This window comes from Xiphias gladius, chromosome 6 (assembly GCF_016859285.1).
Source record: "Xiphias gladius isolate SHS-SW01 ecotype Sanya breed wild chromosome 6, ASM1685928v1, whole genome shotgun sequence".
Classification (NCBI taxonomy): domain Eukaryota; kingdom Metazoa; phylum Chordata; class Actinopteri; order Istiophoriformes; family Xiphiidae; genus Xiphias; species Xiphias gladius.
The window spans coordinates 30,062,412-30,086,017 of record NC_053405.1 but is presented as its reverse complement, the minus strand read 5'-3'; the positions used below and the strand labels follow the sequence as shown (position 1 = coordinate 30,086,017).

At 38.6% G+C, this 23,606-nt stretch overlaps 1 protein-coding gene across 14 annotated transcripts in view; it reads left to right on the top strand.

Moving 5' to 3' along the window:
* The window catches only part of ptprfa (protein tyrosine phosphatase receptor type Fa), a 221,680-nt gene that overhangs the window by 127,119 nt on the left and 70,955 nt on the right, over positions 1-23,606 (top strand). For 8 of the 14 annotated variants that reach the window (XM_040129778.1, XM_040129769.1, XM_040129774.1 and 5 more), the window contains 4 exons: positions 15,856-15,973; positions 17,116-17,697; positions 20,687-20,796; positions 22,813-23,069. In XM_040129778.1, coding sequence (XP_039985712.1) covers positions 15,856-15,973; positions 17,116-17,697; positions 20,687-20,796; positions 22,813-23,069 — 1,067 coding nt within the window. Of the gene's footprint in view, positions 1-8,905; positions 8,933-15,855; positions 15,974-17,115; positions 17,698-20,686; positions 20,797-22,812; positions 23,070-23,606 lie in introns of all 14 variants that reach the window. The other 6 variants (XM_040129782.1, XM_040129780.1, XM_040129779.1 and 3 more) reach the window with 2 other exon arrangements.

Sequence of the window (23,606 nt, the reverse complement as noted above, 5' to 3'; positions counted from 1 at the left end):
AATTATTTTCAACATCACACAATGGGGAGCATACAGTATTTGCTTACAGTAATATAGTAACCTTATGTATATATGATGTAGGACCAGATCTCAGTAATGTAAGACAGAACATACTCTGTTACTTTACAGTGCAGTTGCAAATGTTAATTACATTACCAAGCAGGTCTAATAATTCTTCATTATCTTAAGAAAAAAATATGTAGCTCAATAACTTCAAAACCCTCAAATCAATTTATGTGAACTAATATTTAATATTAGTATTTCTACATGTTGTTACCACATCATAAGCAACCTAGAAACTGTAGTTGTGCTGAAGATTTCAGTGTGGAACAAGTTGTGTTCACCCTTCTAAGTCATCGGTTCTCTTTTCCCCCCTATCTCATCTCTCTCTCTGTTGGTTGCCATTAGTGCAAATCTGAAGGACAGCTAAGGAAAGGCAGTTAAGGAGGACAGTTAAGTAATAATACAAGGTAAGATGAAATTTGAATGACCCCCTTAGGAAATTGGCAAAGAGAATATAACTTTCACTAATTATTCTTCCTTTTAATGGTTGCATTTCTGGATTTCCAGCAATACAGGGTGGTTGGTTCCTGCTGTGAACAGCTCCCCATATCCTCCAGTCACCATTCAGCAACTTAATGGCTGCTTAATTTATCCAGTTAAACAGTGAGCACCACCAAAACTCTATTGAATGTTTTGTTACACTAATGATTACTCAGAACTCTCTCTTTGATGAAAGTGAAGATCTTTGGTTAAAAGGAAACAGTACCAACTGAATTGGCAGTTGATACCAAACCTGGCATAATATTTTCTACGTATATTAGTGTGACACAGACCACATACTCAGCTCACTATGCTAAAAAGAAAATTGCAAACATTGCAATTTTCCCTGACTTTTCAAATTGAACATGTTGATGGCCATCACACCTAGGAAGAAAAGCCTATGTCATGAGAGTAGCTAAGAGAATGGCAAATCTTTGTGTGAGTATAAGAAAAAAGAGGCCAAATTATGAAACAGTCAGCATCAGAGTCAGTAACTTCAAGTGGATGTGGATTTCAGACTGTAGATTGGGAATAAGTTGCAACCCCAGCTGATGGAGTTCAAGTGTCTTGGGGCCTACATTACAAGTTAGGGTAAGATGGAGCATGAGAGTTACAAGCGGATGGGTGTGGCATCAGCAATGCAGGCACTGTTTCGGTTCATACCCCAAACTACAGTCATGTGCTTTGGGTAATAACTGAATGAAAGAGATTGCAGGTGTAAATGGCTGAAATGAGTTTCCTCCACAAAGACCCCTCAGGAGAAGCTGTAGGACGTGGCTGAGGAGAAAGACATTAGGGCTACCTTGACTCAAAACAAGCGTGACTGATTGACTCCAGGTTGTCACTCCCTGATGTCAGAGGACATTATCATAAAGATTCTTTCTCAATGTTAACATGTAGCACTGGTGGGAAACATACGTTTTGAGTCTTGGTGGGCTCTGCCAGGCTGTTACTGCAACGATAAATTCATAATGTAGAGCATCCTGTGGCAGTTTTAATTTTATTTATTTCACCTATTGTTAGCCGTAGCAAACAACTGTTCTTTCATTTCTAACTGAATGTCAGACCATGTCTGTGTTTCACAAGATGAAATTAAAGAGTTTCCCAAGAAAAGAGGTATTATTTAACCCTGGAAGATGTTAGCTTTTCTCTGTCTTCTTGAGCTAAAGTTTTCTCTGAGTGCTGCTGTTGATTTACTAATTCAGGGAGTGACACCTGCCAAAATAACCAATCATCCTACAAACTGTTTAATAGCACTGCACACCTGGTCCCTTTTGGCATTTTATGAAAAATTTAAATTGATCCCAAAGAAAACAACAAACGCCACAGAGTATGATGAGGTTACATTGCCACAGGAATATTATACAAATGTTATAGGGAGTTTTTTGATATGACAAAACAATACACTCTACTTGTTCAGTGAATCCCGCTCCTTCACAGTTCTTTGCTAAACCACAGATGCCTTATACTTTAGCCTTAAAAGGCAGCTCCTTAGCATGGCTCACCAAACTCCTGTTCCTTATATTCCTTTGGAGTTTTTTATTGATGCTGATAGAATTCCTACATCAAGAACTGAACACGGTGGAGTAAAATAACACCAGATAGGATGACATTTAGAATGACAATGGCTATAATTTCCAGCCTTGATGTAATCCAAAATGGACATGGCCATAGACATGGGACTTTTATCTGATTTTGTTTAGAGCACATTGGATGTCTGCTATTATAGAGCTGCCAGTATAGTCAAGTGCTTGTCGGATGGTCAAACAGCTTCAGAGCTTTCTGTTCGCCCATTGCAACACTGTTAATTCCCCTTCCAGGAGATACTGTCTGATAATCTGTGCTGTTATCGCCATATTTAAACAATATTGCACCTCCCCACCTTATAGTGTCGCCATTCAGAGCAACTATAAACAATTTTGCCTTCTTTCAAGGTTGGACAACATGTCAAATAGACTCTTTTTTTCTGGCACAACCTGGCTCTAATAGCACGAGTTTGTACTGTACATCTACTATAATACTGAACTGTGAGACAAGGTGGTGCCTCCTTCTGTTTTGATGTGATGGACTAAAAGCTGAGAGCTCTGTATGGAGATACTGCCATATTGTTCCAACCAACACTGTTGAGAATGATCTCTCAGTAATGAGTTGGTCCTGGTTCTGATAATTATGTTCTACTACTCATGTGCGACTAGTGAATGTAGTGCTGTGCAGACCTTGCATTGTATGGTCAATGTTAAGTACTGAAGAATAAAGTAACAGTGTATAAATTCCCATCCAGGCTTCATCTGTTGGCTCTCTGAACTACTTAGCAGACCAGGACTTCTACTATGTACATTTTGTCAACTCCCTTCACCTTCACTAGCCACATTACACTTTCTGGACATATCTACACACGACATCCATTCAGAGGTCCGTGGACATTGGTAGATGACTAAATTAGGACCTGGGGAACCTTGGTGGCTAATCAGATACAGAATGGATATGTATAGGCCATATTACCCTTGGTTCTCATTTCCGACTCAGTAGAGCTTTATAATAACACTACCAGTCAGAAGTTTTAGAAAACCCCAATTTTGTCAGTTTTTATAGAAATTTAATTCCAGTGAATATCCTTAAGTGGTAAAAAGGTGTCAAGTCCCACATCCTATCCTAGGTCATGTTTTCCGTTTTTTTTCCTTCAGTTTGCAGAATTCCCTGTTTTATGTTGGTGTAACTTACCCTTCCCTCTCTTTTCAGATCCACACTTCCTGCCCTCATGGTTTCCCCCCCTCTGTGATTGTCTGTCCTTCCCTGATGTGTTGCACCTGTGTCTCATTGTCTCCCTTCTCCTAGTGTATTTAGTCTCTGCGCTCCCTGCCCTCTTTGGCAGTCTATCCTTGTTCCCCATGATAAGCGGTCTAGCCACTCTTACTGTCTGGCTCTCTTGTGTGTGACTTTTTCATAGTTTTTTGACCCTGCCTCTGCCTAGCCCTTTTTGGATTTGTCTGCCTGTCTGACTGCTCACCTGTGTACCAAACCTTTTGCTAACTAAAAACTCTGATTTCTGGAAATCTGATTCTGAGTCATGCATTATGAGTCCCTGCCTTGTGTGTCCAGATATTACGAAAGGTAAGCAGTAAACTGCCCAAGGTTTTTTTTTTTTTTTTTTTTTTTTTTTAAACAACACAGTCTACAGACAACCAAAAACTGAAAATCATGTCAATGTCAAAGTGATTTTTTTTTTTTTTTTTTTGTTAAGGGATTAATAAAATTGTTACCTTACTGCTTTCCAGCTGCACTGGAAGTAAATGAAGACTTGAAAGTTAAAAAAAAAAAAAAAAAATTCCTCAGTTTATCCAGCTTTTGTTGATGACTTACAAACAGTTCTGTCTGTACAAAGGCAGAGTTGGAACAAACTTAGGTACTACACCCTCTGACGCATTATTAGGATAATACTGTACTGTAGTAAGTAGTACTGTATATTGCTATCACAATAGTGAGGAAAAAGGCAAGTGACAAAGGAAGCCAGACTCTGGTCAGGGGTACATCCTACAGAGAGATAATGACCCAAAACAGAAGAAAAGAACCAGACAGCGGATTAATGGAAAACCAACACAATCTCCAGACTTAAACCCCATGGAGCTGGTTTGGGATAAACTGGACAGAGGTTGAAAGCAAAGCAACCTGCAAGTGTAACACGTGTGGGAATTTCTGCAACAGTGTTGAGATGAACTTATTGAACATAATTGATTACCATTTTAGGAGACAGGGTTGCTTTTCACTTACCTCTACTATGCAGTCATGCAGATAGTTTTGATTTTATTTGGCAAGGTTTTGGGATATCTATCGCTAAGATTTCTGTCTATAAACCAATGCAGTTGAGGTGAATTGATTTGAGTTTGTGGAGTTTAAATTAAAGAGCTCAAAATTAAATTTACTATATTCAACAGCAGAAACAGTGTCCTGGTTACTGTTTACTGTATAATCATTAGACCTCTACGTCAAATGGGACTTTTCTTTAATAAAACGAGTGAGCGAGCGAACATCAGATTGATTCAGTATTTCCCAATGAAGATGTCCTAACCTGCCCCGTGTGTCAGCAAACAGGCTGAGCGACGTGTCTTTTGTTTGAGAAAACGCTCGCCCTGGCTCTATTTCTGTGAAAGGTTCGTGCACTTGCCCCACCTCCAACCTATTTTCATATCATGTTCTAGATTTAAACCTGTGAATTTAAACCTGGCTATTAGCTACTTGCTAGCTAGATTGTAAGATAACTCAGTTATTCTGACAGTAGCCTAAGTGACAGTAACTGACAGTAACCGACAGTTAATCAACATCACTCTTGATTATAGCCTATATAATGAGCCTATATAAAACACAACAGTGTACCAGTCACAAAAAACAATCATTGTAGCTGAGGAAATTATTAAAACTTGCTAATTTTTAGAGGGTGAAATCATAAGAACATCTCACAAAAACATCTCATCCCCTCATCGGGCTACATCACTCACAGTATATCAGTTTTTCACGCTCTATCTGCTAGAGTTTGTTTGTTGCATGTTAGGAAAACACTGTTTATGATAACGGCTTGTATTTACTTCTAAGAAGCTGTGGAGGCGAAGCCCTTTGTCTTTTCTTTGATTTCTGGTTAGTCAGCAAGGTCGTGGAGCAGAATATAAATGCCTGAGCCTGTGAATGACTGCTGTTAAAGCAATTGCTCATGTGTTGGGAGTAACACAGACTGACTAATGTTCTTTGGCCTTCATCAGTAAGCAAACAAAGCAAAACTTTATTGACAATAAGGGTTCCTTAAAGTTAGGAGTAATTGTATTTTAAGCTTATCAATGTGCATAACCGTTTGTTGTCCTATAATAATCAATGCTCAAATGGTTCTGTACAGACCTTTGTGGTATCAGATATCTACTAGTGCTGTAAAACTTTTATAAAGAACCATTTTAACTTGGTTCAAATTTCCATAGTGTCACAGGTGCTGGATTAAGTGAGTGATATATGAGTCCTTACCACCAGGCTCTGGGGATTCATAATAGGTATATTCTACCATACTTCACAAAGGCCACAGTATCATTGCCAATCAGGCACACTGGTTTTGTACTTCCCTTTGATAGAATGAACACATATCTCAGTCCATTCATACTTTTCACAGCCAACCTTTGCTTTTGTTTTTGTTTTGTTTTTTGTTTTGTTTTTTTTATTATTATTTTTGCATCAGCTAGTATAGAACATACCAATCACTTTTTTACCCTGAATCCTTACCACTGGGGCTCCTTCAGGGCTCCTTCAGGAGCTCCAACGCCCAAATTCACGAAAGCACAATGACACTAACAACTGGGCTAGCTGACCTAGAGAGAAAAATGGCAGAATCTACAGCATCTTATACGGTGTGGAAGTGGATACTGTTTCTCATAGCTGAAGCAGAAAAATAGTGTAATATATAACATCATCAAACAAATGACGTGCACACAAGCACAGCATTCAAACAACAAGGAAGTAAAAACTAGCGAGAGTTACTTGTTTAGGTTGTTTTGACAAAACTACAGTGAGAGAAGAGAGGACCGTCAGTTTATAGCTATGCTAAAGGAAGGTAACATTACCTGGCGCAGCATTTCAAATTATGTATCAATCCAAATAATCCCACTGTACTAGCAAACATGATTTTTTAGGTCTTCGTGGCTATAAAATCCTTCACACGTTGCACGATTAAATACCATGTTATAGAGCAAACAATTAGACAGCAAGTAATGTAACTAACGTTAACTAAGTTGTGTGTTAGCCAACTGCAGAGAGGACGAGACAGTTTACCTTAGCTACCCACCAGCTGCAGACAGCGATACTCAAAACTCTCCTGCTACACCACACCAACACCTTATCTTGGCACACCAGAAAGTAAGCTGAATGTCTGTGAGAGAGAAATTTAATGTTACTGGACACACAAATGTGCTTGCTAACTAACCAGTTGGGATTAGCTATCACAAACGTTAGCAAACGGGACAAAACAATACTGACCTATTGGATCTGTGAATCAGAGCAAAATAAGTGTTACCCACGTGTCAAGCTGAAAGAGAGCAACCTCTGCATACGTCTTCATCCCTTTCAACTCTCTGAGGTCTCTCTACCATTGGAAAGCATCACCGATTTTAATGCAGCTCTTCACCCTCACCTGATTATAGCACTCCTCTCTATGTTTTGGTTCTTCTGACCTTCTCCTCTTTGGCCGTTTCTCAGCCATCTCTCATTCACAATGTGATTATGTTTTGGATCTCAACACATGAGCATTTGCCAAATTTACTGTCCATTGCTCTCACTGTCCCCTTTCCCCCATCCCCCCTCTTCTCCTTTCTCTTTCCCTTGTCTTGTGCAAAAGCATGAATGCTCCCTGTTGCTGATTGGCTGGAATAGTGTTGTGTGGCTCGGTCCAAGCCACTTAGTTTGTTTCCCATTTACAGAGCCAGGGCTTTGTGGGGAAAAAAGTGTATGGGGTTAGAATCTCTGACTATACCTTTTAAGGAAGTATTTATTTTAACCGAAACCACTATCTTTTCATAAACCTTACCAAATTGTTTTTGTGCCTAAACCTATCCGAACTGTGACAGTTCGACAATATTAAAAGCATTTTTATTACTGTTACCATGACAAAGGTCCAGTACACCATCCACTGGTAAGCTCCTTAACGACCATCATTTACGTTGGAGGACATGGTGGTAAGCGGTCAGAGTCATGTTGTAATAAAATGTTATTCTAGATTTTTGTCCAGATTAATTAATATTTCAACCTTGAGTCCAATTATTCAGTATGTAGGCTATAAATGTTTATCAAAGTATTTTTATAGTTGTATATAGACCCTCATAAGTCCTTAACATAAAAAGCACCACAAACCCAGACCCATAATGTCCTATCAGCGGGGTATATATATTACAGGAAACAACAACACTTTAATTTAATATCTGTGTACTTCTGGTGTTTTGAAAATATATGGACATAATGGCAAAAGCTCCACTGTTGTTCAAAAGCTATTGAAAACACATCGATGAGTCACACTGTTGCACTGGGTGACATATTCCTTCATTACCATGAACACACACGCTGTAGTTTATATATATATATTTATATACACATTGTAGTTTATATGTATATATGTGTGTGTGTGTGTGTGTGTGTGTGTGTGTGTGTGTGTGTGTGTGTGTGTGTGTGTGTTTGTGCGTATTTATATATATATGTATATATATATATATGTGTGTATATATATGTGCGTGTGTGTGTGTATGTATATGTATATATATGCATACAGTTGGATACCTAAGTATTTGGACAGTGACAAAATTTTGTCCTCTGTACTCCACCACAATGAGTCTGAAACAAAGCCATCAAGATGTAATGGAAGTGTTGATTTCAACTTTAATTAAATGGATTTGACAAAAATATATTTAGAAATTGCATACATTTTTATACATAGTCCCTCCTTTTCAGAGGCTTAAAAGTAATTGGACAATTGACTGACAATCAGTTTCATGGTCAGGTGTGGCCTGTTCTCTCGTTATTTAATGTAAAATGAAGCAGATAAAAGTTCTGGAGTTGATTCCAAGTGTTTAATTTACATTTGGTAGCTGTTAATGTGAACCCTCAATACATTGTCCAAAGAAGTGTCGATGCAAGTGAAGGAGGACATCATTAGGCTGAAAAAACTAAACTAACCTATCAGACAGATGGCAGAAACTTAGGGGGTGGCCAGATCAACACTTTGGTACTATTTTAATAAGAAGGAATGCACTGGCGAGCTCAGCAACACCAAAAGGCCTTGAAGACCACAGAAGACAACTAAAGTGGATGATCTCAGAATTCCTTCCGTGGTGAAGAAACCCTAATAATTAAATCTGAAAGTCTACACTTTGCATCTTGATGGCTTCATTTCAGTTTAATTGTTGTACCGTATGGAGGCAAAATTATGAAAACTGTGTCACCAAATATTTACGTACCTATCTGTATATATACATCTGTCTGTATATATACAGATAGGTCCCCTAGCAGACTCACATTAGCTGCCATATTGCCTTTCTAGTTTGAATTCCACCCTGCCGAGTCAGCCAGCAGGGAACCCTCATCAGCGTAGATCAGACTTGTCTCACCAGGTGGCACTACGGAGAATAGTCCTCGTTATGTACACACACATATTCACACATTACCTCCAATACCACATGCAGTTTAAAGTAACCCCATCCTGACAGCTCCATCTCTCCACCAGTTACTAATAGCTGTAGTATTCAAGCATGTTGATCGTCTTATAGAATGGCCTCAAGTAAGTTCAGCTGAGAAAAAGTTCAATCTGTTTTTCTGACTCCTCTCCCCTGTCTATCCTTTTCATCAGTGGACTGATGAGATCTCCGCAGACTACGTGAGTAGCCACAGAGTGTGTTGGGTGGACAGGGGTTATGGGGAGTGTGTTTTCTGTCATAACATCTTCTGTTCTGTGTGTGTGTACTAACACAATTGTTTTTCCACCTGCCCTTCTGTCTTTTCACCACTCTAAAATGAAAAACCTGACAGAGTGGGCAGCAGTTATCCAAACAAATCTTATTTGTAGCTACAGATACGGTACATTCATCATGGCTCCATTTCCACCTGGTATTAGCATGTGATCTGTATCTGGATACACTATCTGGATAATGGGCCTTTGCAACAGCTCATTACAGTGTGTGTGTGAGTCTGTTGGTGTGTGTCTTGACAGAATTACAGCCTCCCAGTCCCTGAGAAGTTTTGTCTGTAAACACTCTTCTGATTTTGTTATGGTTTGTATGGGCTCAGGGAGGAATATCTGTGTTCCTGCCATGGTATTACAGAACACGCGCACACACACACACACACACACACACACACAGATATACCCCAGAGTTTACACCAGTAATTGTCAAACAAATGTTGAGCCTTTAGTTCAGTGTCTCTTGCATTCTCTCTCACCTCACTTGAATCCCAGCAATCACATTTTTATTTTATTTAAGGTGGAGGTAGCTGATATTAATGTAATTTGGGTTTTAAAGATTTTTTATTTAATGTTATATGTAGTGTCTGTCTTGGTTTTATACATCTAGGAACCAAGATGGGAATATGTTTTGTCAACTGTTAACCCTTAAGTTCAATACACTGATTTCTACCTGGTATTAAGATGTGACATGTATCTGTATATGTATAGGTGTAAATGCACACGGAAAACATTGATATGGTGTAGCTTGCATTGTCAGGCTCTAGAGCCCATGTGACAGCATCACTTCCCCCTTAAAGTGCAACAAGGGTCAAGAGGGTCACATGACAGAAAGAGGTAGCCAAGCTAGCACTAATGCTAGCAAGCTTGTCCACTGGCTTTGATTACCTTTGTACTGGGAGTCCAAATCGACAGCAAAGTGAAAGTGGTGCATAAGTGTGTCCAGTCTGTTCAATCCACACTGACGGCCATCTCTGTCAAGATCAACTATCCTGTCAGCAGCTGAAAAGACTACAGCTGGCCAATTTTCTTCACCAGGCTGACTGACAGCAGGAATTTACTAAACCAAAATTGTTTTCATGTAGGCTCTATAAGGGATTTACAGGAAGAAAACAGCATTTATTTCTCTTGTAGTATCCTGCATTGCTCCCATGGATCTGAGACACACCAAATGTGTTCATAGATCATTCAGATCTGCCTACATAATTTGCTAATTGAGAACCCATATCGATGTGGGCTGAATCATTTTAATGACAGTGCCTATTAATAGTATTAATATTTTAAATGCAAATACCACATTATCAGATAGTGTAGGTAAGATTGCATGTTAATAGAGATGAGGTTCACTGACTCACACATCAAGGTAAAACCACATTTTCTCATCATGGTCCCAAGATTTTAAAAAACAATTAAGACAAAAACATATAAAGTTGAATATCTTTATAAACCAAATTACATCAATGCAAACTTACCCACATAAATGCCCACATCAGAATGATAAAATTCCAGCAGAAAGAAACATATACATGTTTATGACCCAAGACACTTTTCTAGTTGATGACTCAAGTAAATCTTCATTAACGACCTGTCACTGCAGATAAGCCTTGACCTCACCCATAAAAAATCCTCTAGGTTATGACAACTTGATATTTATTGGAGGGCAGTTCCTCAGTATGGAACCAGTATTAAAAAAGGGCTCCTGGTTCCATTATTTATCAGACACTTACCACAAATGCACACTTAGTGTTATAGCCATGCTCTGGGCGCAAGAATCTTTGGTAGCATGCCCACTGATGATGATGTACATATAAAGCAGAAAACACTTTATATACTTTATTCTTCTATTTTTCTTTCTGTCTCTGTTGTTCCTGGGCCCTGTACCATTTCATATGTCCGTAGACATAGAGATGTTGTTTACATTAAGATTATAAGGGTCTGTTCACCCAAATTACAAAAACAAACATATTCTCTCTTATGCCTTTTGTGATTTATAGCCATGCAGATAGTTTTGGTTTGATGTGCCAAGGTTTACAGATATTCATTTTTGAGATCTTTGCCTCCACAGCATTGAAAAATTACATTAAAAGTTCAGCAACATATCTTTTCATAAACAATGTGCCTATACTTTTGGGTAATCCACAGAATACCCAGTCAACAGGGACTATTTATGAAATAAAAAGTAGTTCCAATTAAACTACTAAAACCAATGCTTCTGTTTGTTTGGCTTGATATCTCTAGAGGGTTAGGGTTGTAAAAGTAGGACAAGTTTTTTTTGTTTGTTTTTTTTTTGTATTTTGTATGGACTGTTTCTTTAAGTCACAGCATCATGTCTAGTATGTGGGTCCCAGTTGATGGCAGTGTCAGTTTCACTGCTTGTCCACACTGCAGCTATGTTGATGACTCAATGTGACTAGCAGTGGACAGATTCAGAAACTAATTGCATTTATGTAGCTACAAAGTTTTCAACAAGCACATGATTTAATTTCTCACAGCTTTCATATTGCCTTTCACAATGTTACATCATTTTGGTGACTTAACAGCTTGCTAGCAAGTAGCTAATTAGGTTGAAGTAATGTGAAATAAACTGGTGGAAATTTAGGTAAGTAAGATGGGTGCAACCCTTCTTTTAGCAACATTTCTGTAACAGTTTTAAACGGTCTTGTTGTCTATTAAGGCTTGGAGAGAACTTGGAAGCCCTGAAAGGCTGTAATTAACTTCTCACCCAGTCACTGGTGTTGCAAATTTGACAAAATCACACTTGAAAGAAACAAGGGAGAGTGGAAATCTGAATACTGACCATGAGATGTTTACCATGAGCTGTTGAGCCATGGCTGCTCTTACTAGAGACTGATATCTGCTATTTCCTGTCTGAGACATCAAGTTCGGTCTATGCAGTCCTTTTAGTTGTTCAGAGCCTCAAGATTCCAACTATCAATTGTACAGGTTTATTGTTTTCAGTCCGCTGATAAAATTATTGGCAGTCAGTGCTTGTTCTTTCTGAATTGACAGAGGTTCGTCAGAGATTTTTGTGTAGACCACTGAGTCATTTTAACCATGAAAGTGCAGTTGTGAAGACTACTTTATTTATTTTTGTTTTTCTGTCAGCCCTTTTTTAGAACTGACTACTGCACAATGTCACGCCAAAGTGGTCTGATTATTTTCAACATAACCAAAAAACCTTCCTAGTCAAAATACGTTGAGAAAAAGAAAGTGTGAGTTTACCCAAATCACAAAGCAAGATATTTTTTCACTTACTTCTGTGGTTCCTTCCACATAGTTTTGGTTTCATTTGAACAGGATATCTGTTTCTTGATTCCTTCCTCTGCCTTAACACAATGGAGGTGTTTTTCAAAATGATGTGAGAAATTCAGCAGCATGATCTCTTTCTAGAAGCAGTGTTCATGTTTATTCTGGAGAATCCACAGAACATACTGCACACAGTTTGTACAAGAACCACTTTTTGCTGAAGGAAAAGTTGCTTTAATAACTGTTGACAATGTTCTTTTTGGGGAGAAATATCACTGTTGAATTTTCGAACATAATTTTCTTTATTTGAGCTTACAAATGAAATTCCATTCATCTTTTGTATTAGTCGCCTCATTGCAAGAAGGTCCAGTCTTTCTGTGTGGACAGGGCTGGATACAGGATTTTACAAATACTGAAGTCACGAGTTAAAATCCCCGCAACAACCACAACCCCAAAAAGTAAGTGTCTAAATATTTTAATTATTTGGATTTTTTAAATTCCAATTATATTCAGTTAGCTGGTTATTTATATTTTCTGCAAGTTTATTTAAATGGAGCAGTGATCTCAAGAAACAAGTGCTAAAAACTCCACACTATTAACTAAAGTCTAACTAAAATAATAGTTTCTGAACTAGCGCACAACAGACCCACCAAGGCTAACAAATGAGACATACTGAATTTTAGTCTAGCATACACTACAGTTGGTGCTATTAACCTTCACTTGTCAAGTAGTCAAATAGAGTGGGTTGTAGCTTAAAGTAGAAGGAATGGTTAGCAATATTACACAATTAATATAAATGTAAATTAATAATCTAACTAAAATAATATTTATTGTTCCACACTGGACAGAACTTTAATGCTGACCTTGCTCCAAGATAATTTTGTCTTTATTGATCATTCAATCAATCAAACATATAGCTCCTGTATTGTTTCCAATCGGTACAGTGGTTATCATGGTCACACTGTGAGCAGCATTTTGAGAAAGCTGAACCATAATCAGACTGCAGTGGCAAATAGCCGTGCATGTTTACGAGAGTGGTAGCTCCCGTCCTCCCTCTCAGCACTGCCGCTCATTGTCTGAAATACCTTAATGCTGTTTCAAAGCCCTTGCCACACTGACAGGAATAAAAATTTTGGGTAGGGAGAAATGCTGAATCTTTCCATATGTATGTATTTATTTTGTATCAGTCAGAGGTGCTCCTCCCTTCGTGATGTCCCAGTGGGGATGAATTGGCACAGTGCAGTAAATGCTGATGAGCTTTTGTAGTGGAGTTGTTCCCAACATTAGTGGAATCCCCCCCCCCGACTGGCCATGAAGGTTGAAAAGGGAGGGAGGTGGAGAACAGTAGCTATTTGACAAACACGAAGTCACTGTTGAATGATTGGCTCCTGTTAAAGCAGACTTCTCCCTCACAGGAGATATTTCTCCTTTCTCAATGTAAAATGTTTCATTTGTTCAGTCCTTGGGAATTCATTCCCACATCCCCAAAGACTCCTGGTGTTCTGCATTTCAAAAAGACAGATGAAAGCCCAATTAGATCTTTTTCTTCTCTTTCCAAATGCAAGAAAGTCTCTGGCAACAAAAGTGAAAAAGGAAAACCACCAGATTAAAATAATGAGGCTTTTAGAGACTTTAGTAGCTTCACATGAGTCACATTTCCCTCTTATCTTTCACCTTCTTTGCCCTGCAGAAAAGACAGGAAGGAGGGAAAATATCTTAACTCTTAAGGCCCAGGCTGAAATCTGCTTTGTACATGTCTGCTCTTAAATTAGCAGAAGAGGAACGTTTTAAACATCCTGTGATAGACATAAAATTGCCAACCATAAATTAATAATTAGAACTTTGGTTGTTTCTGGAACCACTGGCTGCTTTAACAGGGCCTTGCTAAGTTGCACTGTCATCTCCATTGCACAGCAAGCACTGGGCTGTGGGCAAAGGTGCCGGTGTGATGGGGGGGGGGGTTCTCTGCTGGAACTATCATACCCCCACACACCTCTGTCACCATCCCAGTGTTATTTTTCCTTTGCTCTCTGAGAGAAGTGGGTCTTTTTCAAGCCTTTTAAAGGACTCCCAGCAGCTGACAGATTGTACATGTTGCTGTACTGACAAGGCTTTTTGAACAGTGGAGGGATATGTATGAACGTGTGCTCTCTGATGTTTGTGGGCAGACATTTTTTTTGTGGGGATTTATGAAGTTTGATATGTATCTGATATTTCTTGTGAATGCTGTTTTGCCTTTGTGTGCTTTCTACTGTATGGTCAAGGATGTTTTCAAAAACGTATATATGTTTGTGCTTGTAATATGTGGAGGAGAATATGAAATTACCAGTTAATTAGAAACACTTGTGCAAATTTTCTAATAGATTTCTGATTTAAAGGATAAGTCTGGTTCACTTGTGACTCGGGTCTTACTTTCATAGATTTTCAGGCATTCCTATTGGTAATAATAAGGCTAATTAAGCCTGGGACCTAGTTTAGGCAGTCATTTGAGTCTGTTTCTTATTTCACCTGACATACGACAGTATACATCCAATTCACCTTTTGCATTGTTGCATTGTACTTAAGCCATGAGTGCAGAAGTGAAAGCGGAGCTGTCACTTGTTGATACCACTTAAACCCCACCATCCCCCCATAGACCCCACAGATGAGTCAAAGTTATTATAGTCTCTCTCCAATTCCTGCTGTGTTGAACTCAGTCTATACCTGTAGTGATGGAGTGATGAGGACAGAGCCTAGCAGCCAAATTTAAATTTACTCTATACATATTCTACATTCACAAAATATTCTGTTTTGGATGAGTTGGCTGACTGAAATAACATTGTACCTACCAAGTTACAGGAATTTCTGACATCTGGAAGTACAAAAACATCACTAAAAAAAGTTCGACAAACCTCCTGGTTAGTCAGACTTATTTAAAGGGGAAAATAAACATAAAGGGTAAAAATATTTGCCTTTTAGGTAATAATCCAGTTCCACAGTTTACAGACCCACTTCCTGCTAGACCCGTGACCTATCGTACTACCGTATCTTCAACATTTGGATGTGCTCACCGCCATTTCCACCTCCATCTAAAAGGGTTTAGATTGTCTGGAATAGCCATTAATAGGTCAGCAGCATCTATAAAAGTGTATCTATTCAATACCTACTTTTAGGAGCTGATATGATATGCAATGTGCTATTTTTCTTTTCATGGTTCGAGTGAGCTTATAGACCATCTAACAGTACGGTTGAGAACCAGGAACCATGAAATTCATTGAGCATTTCATCTAAATGCACTCCAGGTTTACATTCATGACCCTCACTTGACTTTTTCCTCAAAAGGGCAGTTTAAACGCCTGTAGTGCGGAGTGCTGTAATTGTGAAGCTGATGCATGTCATGTGCGCTTGACTTGTATAATGTGCCTGAGTTCCTGGTACAGTAAACTGGCTGACAACACACCAATTCAACTGAGGACGTTTTCTCAAACTGAATGTTGCTGCCATTTTCTCCCTGTCTCCTCCATTCCCTTCCCCTCTGTTTCCATTTCTCCCTGTGTCTTTGTCTATTTTTTTTCCTTCCCTCTTTGTTCTTCTCTGTGTCTCCTGCCATGCAGGACGCGATTATAATAGGTCTGCTCCCAGACACTACCTACTCTTTGACTGTGGCTGCGTATACCACCAAAGGCGATGGAGCTCGCAGCAAGGCCAAGGTGGTCACCACTACAGGAGCAGGTGTGTGTTGTATGTAGATTTATGTGTGTTGCATACACACATTATGAAATTAAACTCTTTTACCATCTTTTTAGTCATTTTGTAAAGTACAGGGGAGTCCATCTTCACATTTTTGCCAACACCAACGTCATACATTCAGTGGTTAGCTGTGAAGGAATAACAAATTCTGCCTCTTAAAATGAATAAGGTGAATTCATAAGCAAACCATAACCTAGTTCAATTTAACACCCTCAGGAGTTCTACTGCAACCACCTTTCTTGCAAACTTAATTGACATTAAAAAGTCCAGGTCCAAAATTAGCATTTTCTGATCTAACACTCCTATCGCTGGGACAACATTGTTTGTCAAAATCATAACAAATCACTGTTACCAAAGTTTCATGATCTTCCGTTGTTATGGTTAAAGTTTGGTCAGGGTTAAGCAAAAAACTGCTTTCTTAGGGTTAGGGAAAGATCATGGTTTGGGTTAACAACAAAAGGTAAGGTAAGGGAACCGATTTCATCATGGTTAAAAGGTGAGGGTCATGGCTAAAGGAAAACCATGGTTTCTGTTTTTGTTGTTCCTGCCATTGGCGCTATTGGTCATGTTGTAAACAAATCCCAAGGTTAGTAAAACTTTTTTAAAATTTTTTACAAACTATTTTGAGGAAGAAACAAAGGTGAACTTATAACTCAAAGTGTCTATTCTAAACACCCATTACAGATTACACATCAAACATTACAGGTTTAACATTGACTTAACTCACTTGCCTCAGTTGTTCACACAGTTTTATTGAGCAGTGATTGATATTTTTTGACATTATGGGTACGTTTACTTTAATTTTTACCGCCACAAAAGTGGTGGTTAGTCAGGCAACTTTTGGCTTATTTACTTTACGATAGTCTGACTACTCATGCTTGTTGCCCTGTCTGACCTATTTTTAACGATATTACAATTATAAAAATTACTGTGGCGATACAGTGCAGGTAGCCAAATCATAACCTTGTAATTATGAGATCTATTTAAAAAATTCAGATTTTCTCCACCCGTCTGAGAAAGTACTACAGTTGGAAAGAAAAAGGTTTTTTTTTTTAGTGTTTCTTGAATTTGGTAATGTAGGAGTTGAGACATGAGAATGTTGAGGAATATTTCCTGTCTTGCAGTGCCTGGTAAGCCTACTATGATGATCAGCACCACCATAGGGAACACTGCACTGATCCAGTGGCAGCCCCCTAAGGAGATGGTGGGGGAGCATGTGGGATACCAGCTGCAGTACAAGAGAGCAGAGGAGGAAGCTTTCACTATCAAAGACTTCAGAAAGATAGACGATCATTTCACAGTCACCGGCCTCCACAAGGGAGCCACCTACATCTTCAAACTGTGCGCCAAGAACCGAGCAGGCAACGGAGAGGAATATGTGAAGGAGATCAGCACCCCTGAAGACATTCCCAGCAGCTACCCGCAGAATCTGAGTGTGGTAGGCCTAACTGCCAGCTCCACCCAGCTGGCCTGGGACCCCCCTCCTCTGGCCGAGAGGAACGGGAAGATTGTGAAGTACATGGTGGTGTATCGAGATATCAATAGCCAGCACAACAACACCAACATTACCACAGAAACACAGATGACCGTCAAAGGTTTGCAGCCTGACACAACCTACGACATCAGAGTCCAAGCTTTCACCAGTAAGGGGGGAGGTCCCATCAGCCCTAGCATCCAGAGCAGGACCATGTCCACTTCCATGCCAGGTGAGAACAACAAGCTATTTATCAGTGCTGCATTGTGCTTGTGGGCAGCTTACTGTAGCTTCATCTGTGACCTCAGCACTCTGTGAGTTCAACATTTAGTTGAAGTTCGATCCCATTAAAAGCAGCAGCAGGTGAAATGAAGGAGAGATGCTAAGGTCTCTGAGAGAGAGAGAAAAAAGTTCATCTCCATCAAGTACCTTAAGTTCTAAAGTAGAACTACACAACATAACCACAAAAATTCACAAATATTAAATTATAACACCCCTAATATGCTCTTAATGGTAGAATGAATAGGTAGCTGAGGTATGTTGGTGCTGCAGCTGCTGATATATTGTCACAGCTGGTTATAGATGTCTAAACAATTAATAAATCAAACAGATCATCAAAAAAAAAATGTGTAGCAGATGAAAGGAGGATAAACTTAACACATATTAAACGCGTTTTCTGTTTTTGTGATTCTGGAGAGGTCTGTATGTGTGTGTGTGTGTGTGTGTGTGTGTGTGCAACTCTGTCAACTAAACACAAAAACTGTCCCAGCGTCTGAAATAAGAGATAAGATAAGCGAAACAGTCAGAGATTGTAAAATTTGCACCTGAAAGAAAACTGCATAAAACTGTCTGGTTTTACACTGGGAGGAAAATAGAGCCCTTAGTCTTCTCAATGGAAACCTTGAACATCTAAACATGTTTTTTTACCATTCATCCAGCAGCAGGTTGCATTTTCATTGGTATTTTTGTAATGTTACCAACATCTGCTGACTTCTTGTTTCCTATGTATGTTATGCCACTGCCTTGGCTAGCCACATCTGGGACTGTCCCATCAACTGAAATATCGATGTTTCCTCAAGAAAAGTTTAGGGAAGCAGCTTTATCAGAGTTGCGCAAGTTAAGCAGGATTTATGTCCAAACTGTATGTTGGATGGTCATACAGAGACCTCATCGTTCAAGTCTCTTCTCTTGTAAAACCAAAATTTACTTTTTGAAAACACTTTAAATAGAGCTTAAATTTCACCTTTGTCTTGTTTGTCCAAGTATGTTTTCAAAGATGATGACTAACTGGTTGGTTTGGCAAATGTACGTCAGACTAACTTACTTGCTTTCATTAAAGAGTATTGCACAACTGCTTCCCTAAGCTTTTCAATGGAAGACATCTGGGCATGTTTCCCACCCAATAAATGAAATGGTCCCAATAAGACATAGTTGTGTCTGCCATAGGCTAAAGCAGCAGATTTTACATAGATCTAGCAAAAGAGAAGTGTTGCACAACTTGGTGCAGTCTCTGGAAATATTCCATTCAAACGTTGTAAACCCTTCTTACCTTGCGCTACTAATGCTTGCTTGTATAGGTTTTATACTTTCAGCCAACTCAAAATGGTGGTCTGTTTTTCATTTGAAACAGTTTAACCAACAGGTGGCCAGTTCTTTTCTTTCACAGAGACAGGTTGTTAACAGAGTGAAAACCCAGCTTTTTATTGTCAGTTAATACTTATTATAAGGCATTTAACATAGTATTTTTAAGGATGCTGTCAGTCAGCTACCAAGCATCAGCTTTTGGTTGCAAAAGCTTGTATACTCAAACAAGGTGTAGGACACAGACATCCAAAAAAAATCTACAGGTGTTGGATCACAAAACAAGCTGAAGGCAAACATCAGACAAAAGATCCAGACGCTGCAATGATAGTGTCCAGCAAATTTAATTTAACAGGGCAACATTTCGATATCGACATTAAAAGAATGATATGCAGTATGTATACACAAGCGCATTCATCACTCAGATTATGATCTCCATGATTGAGTCAACCTACTCTCAAACTGGACCAATCCGAAAAAAGCTAGAAAACACTGTCTGACACTCTATGGAAAGGGTACTAGAAAATATATTTTAAAAAATGGTACCAGCACGGATGGAATCTAATACATCACAATTTCAATCAAATGTAAAGCATGAATCACAACAATCACACAGAAGAAGTCATCACAGAAACTACTACATAGAAAAATATTTAGAAAAAGTAGAAAATTAGAAAATGCTCATATATTACTTGCCTAAAAGGGTAAACCTGCAATAGCAAATACAAACTAGCAATGGGTCAAAATTTCTGGTGATACTTACAAAAGGTGTAGAATGCTTCTCTCATCAGAGGGATATTGTATTTTTGATGGATTAGATTTTATATGTTCTGGGACGATTTTTAAAAAAAATTCTAGTTTTACCCTTTCCATAGAGGCACACCTTGTCCCCTATACAGGTCTATCAGACAGTTTTATCCAGGTCTGCCCTGATTGGTCCAGTTCGAGAGCAGATGGTGTCTCAGTCATGCAGATCACAACTACCTGAGTGATGGATGTGTTTGTGTCTGTATCTGCTTAGTGATGTTTATTTGATGATGCCTGACAAACATCTCTGTTAGATCAAAACTTTGCTCTGTTAAATTAAATTTGCTGGAAGCTGTGATTTAATGGCATCATTGGTCATTTTGTCTCACCATATTACTGTCTCTTCTGGTCTTGCAATGGACATTTTTCAGTCAAAGCTCCATGGTGAAGTGCTAGCTAACTAAGCAATATTTCAACACAATGGTTTACAATTACAGTATATGATAAATGAACATGCACAATGTAAGTTGTGAGACTGAACCTAGACAGTACAGTTGAAGGAAACTCAACCCAAATTCAAACCAATGAGCTGAGAAATGCTAAAACAGTAGAGCTGTAGAGTAGATCATTATAAGTGACCTCTTATTAGAACATATATTCATTTGATCCATTATTGATATTAAAATTAATTATTAGTGCAGCATTAAGTCATATTGGTATTTTGTTTATAAATGATCACAGAAAATAATACTGAGATGATGCTGTCAAAAAATAAGAAGACTGCTCTTATTTTGATGAATATTGGTGCATAATGTAAAAATTGCACCACCTTATCAACTTTGAATCATCTGAGTCTTATGCACAATTAAATTAACCACCTAATAATCATCCAGACCTTCCTCCAGTGTTCACCAAGAACTTTGGTGTGAAGGCTGTGATGAAAACCTCTGTCCTGCTGACCTGGGAAGTGCCAGAATCCTACAAATCTCAAGTGCCTCTTAAGGTAAGATCATCTCACAGCTCATGCCATACAGAAGCTGCAACACTGAGACAAACATTACAGACACTGAATTTAATAACTGAACAAGGTTTTTTACTGATGATCTAGGACCAGATAGTTAGTGTTCATTCAACCATTTATGAGTTGTAGTTTCGTGTTAGGTATAAAATAAGTTGTGGCATAGGAACTATATACGCAGACAGTACATGGTACCATTAAAACAACATAATGTAATGACCATAATATGAAAAACACATTTTTTACATTTCAACCAAATGTATACAATCACCAAACAATTACTCCACACTTTGTGAAACTTTTTGCTGTGTTGGCCTCCTTAAAAGAACAGCTGCCTCATAAATCATCACGAAGATCAATTTGTACCATATTAAATTCTGCCTTTAACTGTACTTTATGACTGGCCATTTGTTAAGGTGCCTGTCTGTCTTGTCACTCAGCCAGTGGCACTATGTAGCTCTAATGATAAGCTGAAGTGCAAGTTTAAGACTGTGAATCAGCAACTAATAATAGTTGCCCACAATAGTTGGTTCCAAGTGCAAAGTGAATTAGGGCTATAAATAACAATGTTATACAGGAAGGCATAAAGAAATACTAATGAAAGTTTGTTTACAGACCACAGAAAGCAAAAAATTGAAATTGACCTGCTTTAAAGGTTATGATACCATTGGTGTCTAACACGAAGGCCGTTCAACAGCCAGAGCAACCTGCACAGCTATCTTTATTGAAAGAATTCTTCAATATTCTTGGGAATGCAAGTTAGTCACTATCTTTCCGATGGTGAGATTGATATCAGTCTTGTGTCATGTGCATTTAGTTTGGAGCTGGAATGAGGTCATGGTTAGTTTAGTTCATCATAATGACTGGACGCAAGACAAAACAAATAGCCTGGCTCATTTGCAACAGCAAATGTTTTGGGTGGATGGTGGACATACAAAGTGCACAACTGTCACACCAAAGACCAGAGTTTGCATTCCCAGTTTAGTCTGTGGTTTATGCAACAAAAGCACTTTGGTTACGGTTCAGGAAAGATAGTGGTTTTGGTTAAATTTACTGTACCTAAACACATTGGGTCTGAAGTCATTGTGAACTTTTTCTGTATTAAACCAGACCAGGATGTTTCCCCGACGTTAACCAAGTGCTGTGTGAGTCTAAACAGAACCATAAACCAGTTTAATAATGTTGGAGTCACTACAAGTGGATATTGAGCTTCAAGATCAGATATTTAGCTGGAAAACAAATATGTTGTCTGTGAACATTTTAATGATATGTTCAGTATGAGCATAATTGCGAATTGCCAAGTATGTAAATTAGAAAGATAATCTGGTCGCAATTACATTTCCAAAAAATGTATTTGTTGTTGCAGTTTAGTTGTACAGTAAATAAATGTCATTTCTAGGAGACAGGGTTGTTTTAGGGGGAGTTATGTGCTGAAACAATTTCTTGAGAAACAACATCCTGAGCAGTGACTGAGCAGCTTCCAGAATTCTTACTGTCACAGTGAGGTTGCCAGGTTTGGTACCATTGTGCCTGTACAGAGACCAAAACCAAAACCTGTTCCCACTGTATCTGTCAACCTGTGCTATGGTCGGAGAGGCTGCACAGTGCTGGGAAGATGTATCAGTTGTTGTCTAGTTCTAGCTTGTAAAATCAGAAATGGTCAATTTAGATTTCTGTTTGTGTACAGATAAAACAAACAAGCTACAACATTTTAATCAGTGGGCTTTGTAAGTGTTGGTAGACGTACTTTTTCACCTTACATAGAGACAGGCTAGCTGTTTCCCCCTACCTCTTGTAGTATCAATCTTCTCATCTAACTCTCAACAAGAATAAATGAATTTCCCACAGTGTTGAACTATTCCTATGATTTAGACAAAGAAAAAAAATCATGTTTTTTCTTGGAATTAGTTACAATTCATACCATAGACAACCAGTGTAGTAAACATTACTTATTCAATCAAACTGTATCTGTGTTAGTGAGAAACTTCGTTTTGCCTTCAGATCCTGTATAACCAGCAGAGTGTGGAGGTTCAAGGTAACCTGAAGAGGAAGTTGATCACACAACTGCAGCCAGATACTGATTATTCCTTTGTGCTGATGAGCCGGGGGAACAGTGCCGGCGGCCTCCAGCAGCAAGTTTCCATCCGAACAGCTCCAGACCTGCTAAAGATGAAACCTGCTCGATACCAACACGATGTGGAGGACGGTAGTAGAGTGACTGTCAGTCTGCCCAGGGCCCCTGCTGGAGCCCCTGTCAGGTCTGTGTTGTCTGTATGTCTGAGGGGAAACCATAATGAAAGAAAATGGATGATTCATGATTTCAGAGACAGCTCTGAAATATCTTCTCTTCTCTGCACATATCACATTGATTTTATTGTTGTGGAAAGTAATTAAGGCTGACTTTGTATAAAGGCAAATAATAGCTCTAATGACTACAGTGTAATACTGTAGTGTGGAAATTAACCACAACTGAATTAATTTTCAACTTAATGTTGAAATGTGCGTACCACTGAATTTAAAGCACTGAGATATTTTTACTTTGAAAATTACCTCTCTGTATTTACGTGGTTTGATATCCCCTCTTTTCAAATAAGTCATTTCAAGTGGTTTGATTTTAAAAACATGAATCTGAGTTGTTGTTTTTTGTTTGATTCTTTGTTGGTTTTTGCCGTACTATATTTAGCCCAATTTGGACGGGATAAACATTACAGGGGCACAAGAGGAGTAAAATATTTGTTGTGCTCCTCAATAATTCAACTCATCGCTCTGGAGAGCATTTAACCAGTAAATCAGTT